This window comes from Ovis canadensis, chromosome 3, assembly GCF_042477335.2.
Source record: "Ovis canadensis isolate MfBH-ARS-UI-01 breed Bighorn chromosome 3, ARS-UI_OviCan_v2, whole genome shotgun sequence".
In the NCBI taxonomy this organism is placed as follows: Eukaryota; Metazoa; Chordata; class Mammalia; order Artiodactyla; family Bovidae; genus Ovis; species Ovis canadensis.
In genome coordinates, this window is record NC_091247.1 from 112,879,842 (window position 1) to 112,892,461 (window position 12,620).

General features: G+C 40.0%; 1 protein-coding gene across 1 annotated transcript in view; it reads right to left on the reverse strand.

The window, feature by feature from the left end:
* Window positions 1-5,570: 5,570 nt before the first annotated feature.
* The window catches only part of TSPAN8 (tetraspanin 8), a 184,266-nt gene continuing 177,216 nt past the window's right edge, over window positions 5,571-12,620 (reverse strand). The window contains exons 10-12 of the mRNA XM_069584009.1: window positions 12,434-12,565; window positions 9,020-9,103; window positions 5,571-5,857 (exon numbers count right to left, since the gene is read on the reverse strand). Of these exons, the coding sequence (XP_069440110.1) occupies window positions 5,804-5,857; window positions 9,020-9,103; window positions 12,434-12,565 (270 nt within the window). The 3' untranslated portion in view covers window positions 5,571-5,803. The remainder of the gene's footprint in view (window positions 5,858-9,019; window positions 9,104-12,433; window positions 12,566-12,620) is intronic.

Consider the following 12,620-nt stretch of genomic DNA (forward strand, 5'->3'; position numbering starts at 1 on the left):
GATCTTCTGCATTGCAGGCATATTCTTTATCAGCTGAGCTATCAGCTGATAGCTGATAGCTATCAGGGAAGCCTAAAATAACCTCCGCCTGAATGGGAGGGTTAAATCATACTAAAAATGGTCAACCTGGTAATTATGAGACAAGGCTGGGTGCTTTATGAACTATATCTATTATTACCTTAGAGTGGTTGATATGGAACTCTGGATTTGTGGCACTAATTCATGGCCTTCACATCTACAGGGATGGATATGAAACTGTGGCCTGGGAATTTATGTAGCATGAATTTAAGGTCATACATGTTAACAAAGCCTTCCCTGATGGCTCAGATGGTAAAGCATCTGTCTGCAATGCAGGAGACCTGGGTTCGATCCCTGGGTTGGGAAGATCTCCTGGAGAAGGAAATGGCAGGACAGGCCTTCCCAGAAATGTGGGACAAAATGGTCTTGAAATACCCCCCAAAGTATAGTCAGAATTATGACCACAAGGGAGCTGTGTCAACTAGAAAGTGGCACTTACAAAAGCATTGCCAACGACTGAACAACAAAGGCCTTTGCCATCTGCCTGTATGGAGATTGAACCCCGTGCTGCTATAACTGTTGACTTTCAACAATCCCTGAGCGAGTTCAGGGTAGAGTGAGGCACTCTGTGCTCCAGGGAATCTGGTGGGACAGGTCTTTAGATGGTTGGATGTTTTTAGGAACAGATTTTATGATCTCAATCCTTGCATCTCCTCATATCTAGAGAAGCACTAAAACCCTTCATGGTGATATTAGATCCTCATGACTCACAAAAAGCCTTTTGTAAAATGAGTGCCTCATGGTATTGAACCCCCCTTCACCAAAACCTTCTATATTGTCTTTCCCCCACTACCAATTTGGAGCAGTCTCTCAGAGCTCTCTGAGATGCTGCCTCCTGGGCTGCAGTCCTCAGTTCAGTTCAGTTCAGTGGCTCGGGCATGTCCGACTCGTTGCGACCCCATGAATCGCAGCACGCCAGGCCTCCCTGTCCATCACCAACTCCCAGTCTTCACTCAGACTCACGTCCATCAACTCAGTAATGCCATCCAGCCAACTCATTCTCTGTGGTCCCCTTCTTCTCCTGCCCCCAATGCCTCCCAGCATCAGTCTTTTCCAGTGAGTCAACTCTTCGCATGAGGTGGCCAAGGTACTAGCGTTTCAACTTTAGCATCATTCCTTCCAAAGAAATCCCAGGGCTGATCTCCTTCAGAATGGACTGGTTGGATCTCCTTGCAGTCCAAGGGACTCTCAAGGGTCTTCTCGAACACCACAGTTCAAAGCATCAATTCTTCAGCACTCAGCCTTCTTCACAAGGCTGAGTCCAACTCTCACATCCATACATGACTACTAGAAAAACCATAGTCTTGACTAGACGGACCTTTGTTGGCAAAGTAATGTCTCTGCTTTTCAATATGCTATCTAGATTGGTCATAACTTTTTTTCCAAGGAATAAGCGTCTTTTAATTTCATGGCTGCAGTCACCATCTGCGGTGATTTTGGAGCCCCCCAAAATAAAGTCTGACACTGTTTCCACTGTTTCCCCATCTATTTCCCATGAAGTGATGGGACCAGATGTCATGATCTTCGTTTTCTGAATGTTGAGCTTTAAGCCAACATTTTCACTCTCCTCTTTCACTTTCATCAAAAGGCTTTTTAGTTCCTCTTCACTTTTTGCCATAAGGATGGTGTCATCTGCATATCTGAGGTTATTAATATTTCTCCCGTCAATCTTGATTCCTGCTTGTGCTTCTTCCAGCCCAGCGTTTCTCATGATGTACTCTGCATATAAGTTAAATAAGCAGGGTGACAATATACAGACTTGGCGTACTCCTTTTCCTATTTGGAACCAGTCTGTTGTTCCATGTCCAGTTCTAACTATTGCTTCCTGGCCTGCATACAGGTTTCTCAAGAGGCAGGTCAGGTCGTCTGGTATTCCCATCTCTTTCAGAATTTTTCACAGTTTCTTGTGATCCACAGAGTCAAAGGCTTTGGTATAGTCAATAAAGCAGAAATAGATGTTTTTCTGGAACTCTCTTGCTTTTTCCATGATCCAGCAGATGTTGGCAATTTGATCTCTGGGTCCTCTGCCTTTTCTAAAACCAGCTTGAACATCAGGAAGTTCATGGTTATGTATTACTGAAGCCTGGCTTGGAGAATTTTGAGCATTACTTTACTAGTGTGTGAGATGAGTGCAATTGTGCAGTAGTTTGAGCATTCATTGGGATTGCGTTTCTTTGGAATTGGAATGAAAACTGACCTTTTCCAGTCCTGTGGCCACTGCTGAGTTTTCCAAATTTGATGGCTTATTGAGTGTAGCACTTTCATAGCATCATGTTTCACGATTTGAAACAGCTCAACTGGAATTCCATCACCTCCACTAGCTTTGTTCGTAGTGATGCTTTCTAAGGCCCACTTGACTTCACATTCCAGGATGTCTGGCTCTAGATGAGTGATCACACCATCGTGATTATCTTGGTTGTGAAGATCTTTTTTGTATAGTTCTTCTGTGTATTCTTGCCACCTCTTCTTAATATCTTCTGCCTCTGTTAGGTCCATACCATTTCTGTCCTTTATCGAGGCCATCTTTGCATAAAATGTTCCCTTGGTGTCTCTCATTTTCTTGAAGAGATCCCTAGCCTTTCCCATTCTGTTGTTTTCCTCTATTTCTTTGCATTGATTGCTGAGGAAGGCTTTCTTAACTCTTCTTTGCTATTCTTTGGAACGCTGCATTCAGATGCTTGTATCTTTCCTTTTCTCCTTTGCTTTTCGCTTCTCTTCTTTTCACAGCTATTTGTAAGGCCTCCCCAGATAGCCATTTTGCTTTTTTGCATTTCTTTTCCATGGGGATGGTCTTGATCCCTGTCTCCTGTACAGAGTCATGAACCTCAGTCCATAGTTCATCAGGCACTCTGTCTATCAGACCTAGGCCCTTAAATCTATTTCTCACTTCCACTGTATAATCATAAGGGATTGGATTTAGGTCATACCTGAATGGTCTAGTGGTTTTCCCTACTTTCTTCAATTTGAGTCTGAATTTGGTAATAAGGAGTTCATGATCTGAGCCACAGTCAGCTCCTGGTCTTGTTTTTGTTGACTGTATAGAGCTTCTACATCTTTGGCTGCCAAGAATATAATCAATCTGATTTCGGTGTTGACCATCTGGTGAAGTCCATGTGTAGAGTCTTCTCTTGTATTGTTGGAAGGGGGTGTTTGCTATGACCAGTGCATTTTCTTAGCAAAACTCTATTAGTCTTTGCCCTACTTCATTCCATATTCCAAGGCCAAATTTGCCTGTTACTCTAGGTGTTTCTTGACTTCCTACTTTTGCATTCCAGTCCCCTATAATTAAAAGCACATCTTTTTTGGGTGTTAGTTCTAAAAAGTCTTGGAGGTCTTCATAGAACCACTCAACTTCAGCTTTTTCAGCATTGCTGGTTTGGGCATAGACTTGGATTACCGTGATATTGAATGGTTTGCCTTGGAAACGAACAGAGATCATTCTGTTGTTTTTGAGATTGCATCCAAGTACTGCATTTCAGACTCTTTTGTTGGCCATGATGGCTACTCCATTTCTTCTAAGGGATTCCTGCCCACAGTAGTAGATATAATGGTCATCTGAGTTAAATTCACCCATTCCAGTCCATTTTAATTCGCTGATTTCTAGAATGTCAATGTTCATTCTTGCCCTCTGTTTGACCACTTCCAATTTGCCTTGATTCATGGACCTGACATTCCAGGTTCCTATGCAGTATTGCTCTTTACAGCATCGAACCTTGCTTCTATCACCAGTCACATCCACAACTGGGTATTGTTTTTGCTTTGGCTCCAACCCTTCATTCTTTCTGGAGTTATTTCTCCACTGATCTCCAGTAGCATATTGGGCACCTACTGACCTGGGGAGTTCCTCTTTCAGTATCCTATCATTTTGCCTTTTCATATTGTTCATCGGGTTCTCAAGGCAAGGATACTGAAGTGGTTTGCCATTCCCTTCTCCAGTGGACCACATTGTGTCAGACCTCTCCACCATACCCACCCGTCTTGGGTGGCCCCACAGGGTATGGCTTAGTTTCATTGAGTTAGACAAGTCTGTGGTCCTAGTGTGATTAGACTGACTAGTTTTCTGTGATTGTGGTTTCAATGTGTCTGCCCTCTTGCAACACATACCATCTTACTTGGGTTTCTCTTACCTTGGACATGGGGTATCTCTTACCTTGGACAGGGGTATCTCCTCACTGCTGCCCCTCCTGACCTTGAATGTGGAATAGCTCCTCTAGGCCCTCTGGTGCCCACTCAGCTACCGCTCCTTGGACGTGGGGTCGCTCCTCCTGGCCACCGCCCCTGGCCTCGAGCGGGGGTAGCTCCTCTCGGCTGCTCCTGCGCTGTTGCAGCCTGGCACTCTAGGCGTAGCTCCTCTAGGCTGCCGCCCCTGATCTCAGACATGGAGTAGCTCCTCTAGGCCGCCGCCCCTCAGGCGTGGGGTCGTCCCGACTTCTGCCCCTGACCTAGGACGTGGGGTGGCTCCTCTCGCCTGCTCTCTGTGCATCATCGCAGCCACCCGGGCTCTGAGTGTCGTCACAGCCTCCCGCACTCGGCGTAGTTTTTGTGTAGCAGAGTTTTATTAAAGTGAAAAGGGGACAGAAAAATTCTGACATAGACATCAGAAGGGGGCTGGAAAGTGCTCCTCTCAAGTTGTACATCTTTTTTTAGTCGACATAGTGAAAGCCAGCTTTAGTATGCCCCACAGTGGAGGGTAGTACGAAGGGTGTCTGGTGTGCTGGAGATGCTCTGTGTCTTCATCTGGACAGTGCATACTATCCAGGTACTGAATACTTGAGATTTGTACATTTTATTGTGTATAAGCACATGTGCACGCATGCTAAGTCACTTCAGTTGCGTCCAATTCTTTGAAACCCCATGGACTGCAGCCTGCCAGGCTCCTCTGTTCATTGGATTCTCCAGGCAAGCATACTGGAGAGGGTTGCCAGGCCTCCTCAAGGAGATCTTCCTGACCCAAGGATCGAACCCACATCTCTCATGTCTCCTGTATTGGCAGGTGGGTTCTTTACCTCTAGCACCACCTGAGAAGCCCTTATTGTGTGGATATTATACCTCAATATAAAGTAAAATGCAAAAATGCTCATGAGAATTAAAAAAGATAAAAGCACTTATAACTATGTTCCAGAGGAAAATCCACAGACACCAGCAATTCACTGGCTGGAAAGGAAGCATCTTCTTGTCCTCACAGAGAGAGAAAGAGACCCCATTAGTAAACCTTGGCAAGACTGGCAAACTAATGGCAAGACACCACTAGTAAACATAGACTAGATGTGGTGACTTTTCACTAGGCCATTCTCAATCTTCCAACATGAGGCTTAATTCAATCTTATCATCAATGGTTGATACATCTCACGAGAGAGTATTACTTCTAAAAAGACTAGTCACACAGCCCTAACTATGGCCCTGTTACTCAGAGATTATTATTCCACTGGGTGGCTCCAGATGAATGTTTTAAGCTGTGTTCAGTACCACCTGAACACAATAATCAGACAGGATTGCACCAAAGAAAAGACTATTACTTTTATTTGGGGGAAAAATACACAGTCATATAATTTCCTGTGTCTCTGAAATTTTAAATATGTTCAATATGACAGGAAGATCTCTGTGATCCAGCTAAATGACACATTTTAATAGGAAAGCTGCTCTCACCATGGCACTCATAAAGTAACAACTCCAAAGTAAAACTTTAAAGGGGTTTGACCGATGATGCCTCGACACATCCACAGTTTTATTTCTTCCTCATCTGGCAGTACAGGACAATAGAAAATATCAGACCAAGTACCTAGAAAATAGAATGACAGGAGGAACACGGAATTTAAGGATACACTAGAGATATTATAAATAAAAAGAACATTATTTATGAAAAAATTCTGGCTATTGACAATTCTAATATTATTAATCTAAGTCATCTCTCTTACTGGGAGTCTAACATTGAGAAAGCTTCTGAGTACTTTTTGTCTTAATCAGGGTTTTCGGCTGGCAGTCTGCCTCGATCTGGCCCTATTTGACCGTGCAGTAGCACTGCCTCTGGAGCAACCCAACCTTCTGAAACACGCACACCCTTCTGTAGGTCATGGCCCTGGAACTCCGGGAACTCAGGCCTCCAGGGCTAAAGACACAGACTGCTTCTATCATCTGGTTTAGATCATCCATGGAAAAATCAAGGAGTCTAGAATTTCTCTTTCCATATTTTTAGGCATCTCCAAGAAGAATGGGGAAAAAAGTAACTTATTTCTTAAAAAGCTTCTAAATCTAAAGGGAAGAGCAGCATCCAGGAATTTCCTTTAAAGTGAGAATGCACAGCTGAAAATCTGGGGCATAATTTCCATCTCATTAAATGGCTCCCCCAAGAATAAGGGACCTCAAAACAGTGCCTAATTGTCTCTGAAATTGGTGAGTGGCATACTGTGGCTTTGATGCAGAAATGACAGAAAGGACCTGTGTGTACTGTGGAAGGAAAGTTTTGGCTCCACCAGCCTCCTCCGAGAAGAGGCAGAGGGTGAGACACCATTTATGCTGAGTCATCTCCAGTGCTCCCACTGTACTGAGGTATCCTGCTCACTATTCCGTTCCTGAAAATGCCCTCCAAATGAGAACTTATGCGCAATATTTTTTTCCCTACCAAAAAAAAAATATATATACACACACACACACACACACACACACACACACACACACACACATATATATATATATATATATATATATATATATATCAACATCAATTCTCTGGGAGGACAACAACTTTCATTCAGAACGTTCTAAAAGTCATTCTTTTAGAATGACTTGAGAAAACATTACAACTTAGTCTTTTGCTTTGCTCCCAAGACTTAAATCTGGGAGACCAGTACCAGCAAAGAAAAAAAAAAAAAAATGTCCAAAACAGTGGGATGAGGCAGCTATTGCTTTTTGCTGTTGCAAACTTGAAATAGAAGCCCACCATGCATCAGCAAACTAGACAGTTAATATCACACTTTCCTGCATTTCACTGCCTCTGAAAAGAAAACGGATCATTGTTCACAAAAATAGGCAATAATTAGGAGATTCATCCTACAGTAATGTACGCTAAGACTCAGGATAATCTTGCTAAGTAATGTGCACAAGCTCCCATATTCTGAAGCCATCTAAAAAATGTAAAATTACTTTTTTCTCTTATGTAACTGCTCCATTCCTGGAACTTTCTTTTAGTATAACTTTTAGCCTGCAAGTGGTGACTATCAGTGTCAATGGATTTTTTTCTTTTCTTTTTTCTTTTCTTAATTAAAGTGAAGAGAGAAAGTACTAATCTTTTTTGTGTGTGCTTGTAAGTCGCTATAGTCAAGTAAGGAGAGATATCATAGTTTGGCTATTTAACTCAATGATGAGAATTCCAATGTCTATAGATAAAAAATAAATCATTTTGGGGACTTCCCTGGTGGTCCAGTGGCTAAGCCTTGGGGCTCCCAAAGTAGGGGGCCCAGGTTCAATCCCTGCTCAGGAAACTAGATCACACATGCAGCAACTAAGACCTGCTAAAGCGGAAGAAATTAATTTTAAAAAATACAAAGAAGAGAAACAAAGGAACTTTTACAATGGGCAGAATAGAGAGAAATAGACTTATTGCTCAGCATCATTTGATTTGGGTCATATAGTGGATGTAAAGAAAGACAGCTACATCTACCAACCAAGAATGCTTCATATCTGGACCTATTCATCTGGGCTAGAGGCAAGTCTGGAGGAGGGTATGGCAACCCACTCCAGTATCTTGCCTGGAGAATCCCATGGACAGAGGAGCCTGACAGGACACAGTCCATAGAGTCACAAAGAGTCTTACACAACTGAAGTGACTTAGCATGCACAAGGAGGTCAGGCTTAACAGCCCAATTTTCTGCTCATAGTTCAACCCTGTCTCTTATGCTTTGGCTGGGAAAGTCCACCAGTAACCTAAATGACAATCTAGGATACTTAATTGCTTCAATCTGTGCTAAAATTCCTCTCAGACAGTGATGTGGCACAAGAGAGGTAAAAGTTACCAGAAAGCCCAAGGAGAACATTGGGCAGCATTTGTGAGAGTGAAGCAGAAGTTACTTCACTGAGCAAACCAGCCTGCAGAGGTGTTAACTAGGGAGACACCTTACACCAGTAGGATTCTTGCCAAGGCCCTGATGTGGGTTGTGAGTGAATTTGACTCATTTGCTATCTAAATTAGCAAGATCCAATTATTGATTCCAAAACACTTCCCTGAAACAGTTTTATTTCATCTTTTTGCAAAGAATTTCAGGTCACATTAAAAAAAAAATTCCTTCAGTTTCTGCAAAAGTCCTACTAGGAGGGCCCATCAAGATAAAAACCTATACAGAATTCTTTTTTTCGAAGTCAATAATCAAATTGATGAGAGCAAATGCAGACATCTCAAGCAAAGCTTCCTCAAAAACTTCTCCAAGTGAGTTCATAGTTCTTACAGTGAGAAACTCAAAGTCAACTGTCTAATTTTTAGAACTTGTTAGATTTCTCTATAACAGAATACCAGGAAAATAGCTCTCCACACTTCTGAGCTCGGATATTTTCTGTTTCAAAATCAGGAAGAGAGATAAAAAAATTGCAAAGTTTGTATTTTCATTTTGTTTGCTGCTGTTTCTTCAAATGAAAAAACATTAAATCTGTGCTAGTTTTCAATGGGAAAAGAATAGCTGGGACTAAAAACTGTGTGGAAACTAATTCCGTTTTCTCCCTCAGGAGAGAAATCATTCAGAAATAATAGCTTCAGCCCTGCTGAATTCCTAAGACTATAATCACCTCCCCAGACCCAAGGATGATAGATGCAGCTGCTGGGCCATAGGCACTTGGTACCCAGTGCTTTTCTGGAGCACCTGGTTTGTATCTGGCTCTTCATACATTTGTTAGAAAAATTAATGAGCAAACAAAGGAATAAACAAAGAATGAATAATGCAAGATAATACTGTACCTCAATAGCCGCCAGTCCAAATGCTAGTGCCGTAACTATGAAAAGGTGTTTTGAAAACATGTGGCTTATCGAGGCATAGCATGACTGTTAAAAACAAAATATAAAAAATTACTGTTTGCCAAATTTTGACCTTGTTTTAATATGTACAGATTTTTATTCATTGGGTTGACGTTTTTATGTGACTATCAAGGAATATACTCAACAAAAAGGAATTGGATTGTTCCTATTATCCCAGCTCCTTACCCGTGCCCTTCAAAGGTTGTAACTGTTGTGGTTGGTTCATACATTAGGAAGCATTTGAGGAACAAAGTTTTTGCTTCAACTTCCTAATTGCTGAATCTAGGACTATTTAGCTATAAATACTCATTTTACCCTAACTTCTGATTGTTCATTTTAGAGCTGTTATCACCTTGACTATGTATCTTTTAGGTTTGTAACCTGCAGCAGAGAGTTCCCTAGTTGAGGTTTCAGCTAATTATAGTATAGATTTTCACTTTTAAAACAAGCTCTTTTTCCAAAATCCCTTAATATGTCTCAGGGTTATTTTTATCTTAAAAACGGAAAAAAAATCATTATATCTACTGTTATATTCTTACCTTAGACAAAAAAACAGAATTTAGAAAATTGTCTCTCTGCCACATTTTTAAACATTTATTCAAAGCAGCATGAAATATCAAGCTCAAATTATTTTAGTATACTTTGAAGTCAGGTTGATTCCTGTAACTCCACTCTTCTTTTTCAAGATTGCTTTGGCTACTCAGGGTCTTTTGTATTTCCATACAAATTGTGAACTTTATGTTATAGATCTGTGAAAAATACTATTGGTAGTTTGATAGGGATTGCATTGTAAAGCAATTATCTTACAATTAAAAATAAACTCATTAAAAAATTTTTAGGCCAGACCTAAAAATTTCAGCAATTGTAAATTATGTGGATAATTTTTAAAATGGAAAAATAATATGCAATATGATAGTGGTATTGTCTGTATTGCCAGAAAATATATTATTCCTATGATAGTCTTTTAAGTGCAAAGGGTTAACAAAATATTGCTGTTTGTTAAATAAAAGTTCTGCATGTGGTTGAGTAAAACAGTTTTTTTCCCTGCGTTCCTGAATGTAATAGGTTTCCCCATTCTCATCTGATTCAAAATGGTAAACTTGAGAGGAAATTATTATATCATTCAAGATAAACTATGAGATTAATGATATCTACTGAGTCACATTCATTATATTTTAGGTGTTTTCTCCCTCCTTTCCCTCTAATCAGGTTATCCTGGCAAAAGGGAAGGGGAAAAATGTGAATTATGGACATTCCAGATTTCTTATTTTTCCAGACTTCTTTCAAATGACACAAGGCAGACAAAAGTATTTTATGACTTTATGATCTTCCTTTTGGGAAACTGGTGCAACCATAAGCCTATCGTCAGCTGAATTATGTGTGAATTTGGAGGGAATATCTATTATCTTTCAGGATAATACTAGGGCTTTTCAAAATCTATTCTCAGGAAAGATATCTTTGAGTTGAATCTTTAACAGGACACAGATAGCAATTTGCAATTTAATTTACTAATTCCCTCAATAACCTAAGAGGAATCTGCATTTGTTAACATCATATTTATTCCCTCTTTTCCTTGTGGAGATTGTGTCACTAAAATTATGTAGAGAGAAGGAGAACAGAGAGGAGTATAAAAATTAATAATAAAGCATTTTAGTCAGATCACTTTGGTAGCTCTGTAATCTGATGGATAATTTCTCCCCCAATATGTTACTTAAATACTTGGAACAGCAATTTCTCTTCAGAACAGTCTCCTTAACTTTGATAAAATTATTGGGTTGGCCAAAAAGTTCATCTGGGTTTTTTCATAACATCTTGCAGATGTTACAGAAGAGCTTGAATGAACATTTTGGCCAACCCATTAGTAAAAGGGCTGTGATAGTCAACAGGTGAGATGTTTCCCCTGAGATACTTTTTATTTCCTAATCTATAATTAACCTCAGTAGCCAGTACTCAACCAATGCTAGATTGAAAATAAATCTTTAGGTATTATAGAAATCAACCCATTGAAATATAATATTTCATGTATCTCTTTCCCAACTAGACTATAGTCTCCTAGAGGGTCTAAAAGCATGTCTAAGTCTAGCAAAGGTCTCTCTGACACATGGTGGTGGTGGTTTAGTCACTAAGTCCTGTACGACTCTTGCGACCCCACAGACCATAGCCTGCCAGGCTCCTCTGTCCATGGGATTTTCTAGGCAAGAATACTGGAGTGGGTTGTCATTCCCTTCTCCAGGGGATCTTCCCAACCCAGAAATTGAACCTGGGTCTCCTGCACTGCAGGCAGATTCTTTACCAACCTAGCTATGAGGGAAGCCTATACGACACAGAGTAGGCACCAAATAATAACAAATAAGTGAAACATTAATATCAGCTGTCATTTTTGTACACATCCATCCAAAGTTTCTTCTAGGAAGGAATAAATTATGTAAAACTCTATGGTAAGGGGTAGATATCATGTTTTCCATGAAGCTGTATCTTGAACCCCAAAGACTGAGTTACATGCGGTTAGATATCTTGTGCCTGTCCCTATCCAAGAAATACCAGTAGTTCAGTGAGTTAAAGTTGCCTAATTATTTTTGTCTCTTCCCTATGAGACCATTCATTTCATGAGTGCAGACACTGCAGGATATTCAGGAATGGATATCCAGCTGCTGATAAAAGGCCAGCACATAGGAAGTGGCCAGTAAATATTTGATGAATTAAGCAATAATAAGGAATATGACATCCACGTGTTAACACCTGCAAGTAACATAAATATGTCGTCTATAATACATGAAAGACAAACCCAAGTTTTCATTGACTTTAAAGGTGTGAAGCAACTTCTCAACTGGAACAATAATCAGACAAACTGGTAGGTACATTTAACAGCTCTGAAGAGCTGAAATCTCTAAAGTCCAGGTTATTTTTCTACATTCAATACAAGTCCTTGAGAAAGGCAAACTTTGATTAGAAAAAGAAAGCTTTACTTTGAAAACTAAAGTAAAAATATACATTTCTAAAGCATATGTTAAAATAGAAAACAAAATAGTGGAGAAAAGATGATTAAAGTCACCAAAGAGAGGACAAAATAAATTTTATCTGTTAGTTTGTACTTTGCCTCCCCTTGCAGCAGAATGATTCTTTGATCTAGTAAGGTTGAGTTTAAATGATGCCAAACTCATAGAAGAAATAAAAAACTTTTATTCTTTTATATCTGCTTTTATCTTTAAAAAAGGATTTATTTTTTATTTACCAGGGAAATTCCTGGGACTTTTATATCAAGATTCCCATTGAAATTGCTGAAATTTAATATTTTGTAGAGACATTGTGAATAAAATAACAGAACCCCTTATTGTGCCAAATTTTATTTGTTCTTACCTGTTTGTAAATAGTTTTTCCACTATACTTTATACAAGAATCTGATTCCCTTGGACATTCACATGTCTTGTAGTAGTGCCGAAAATTACTTCCCCAATCAGAAGCTCCATTGACCAAACCACAACATCTTAGCTGTTTGATGAAAAGTAGATGTGAAAAACAGTCACTAGAGAGGATAGAACACTGT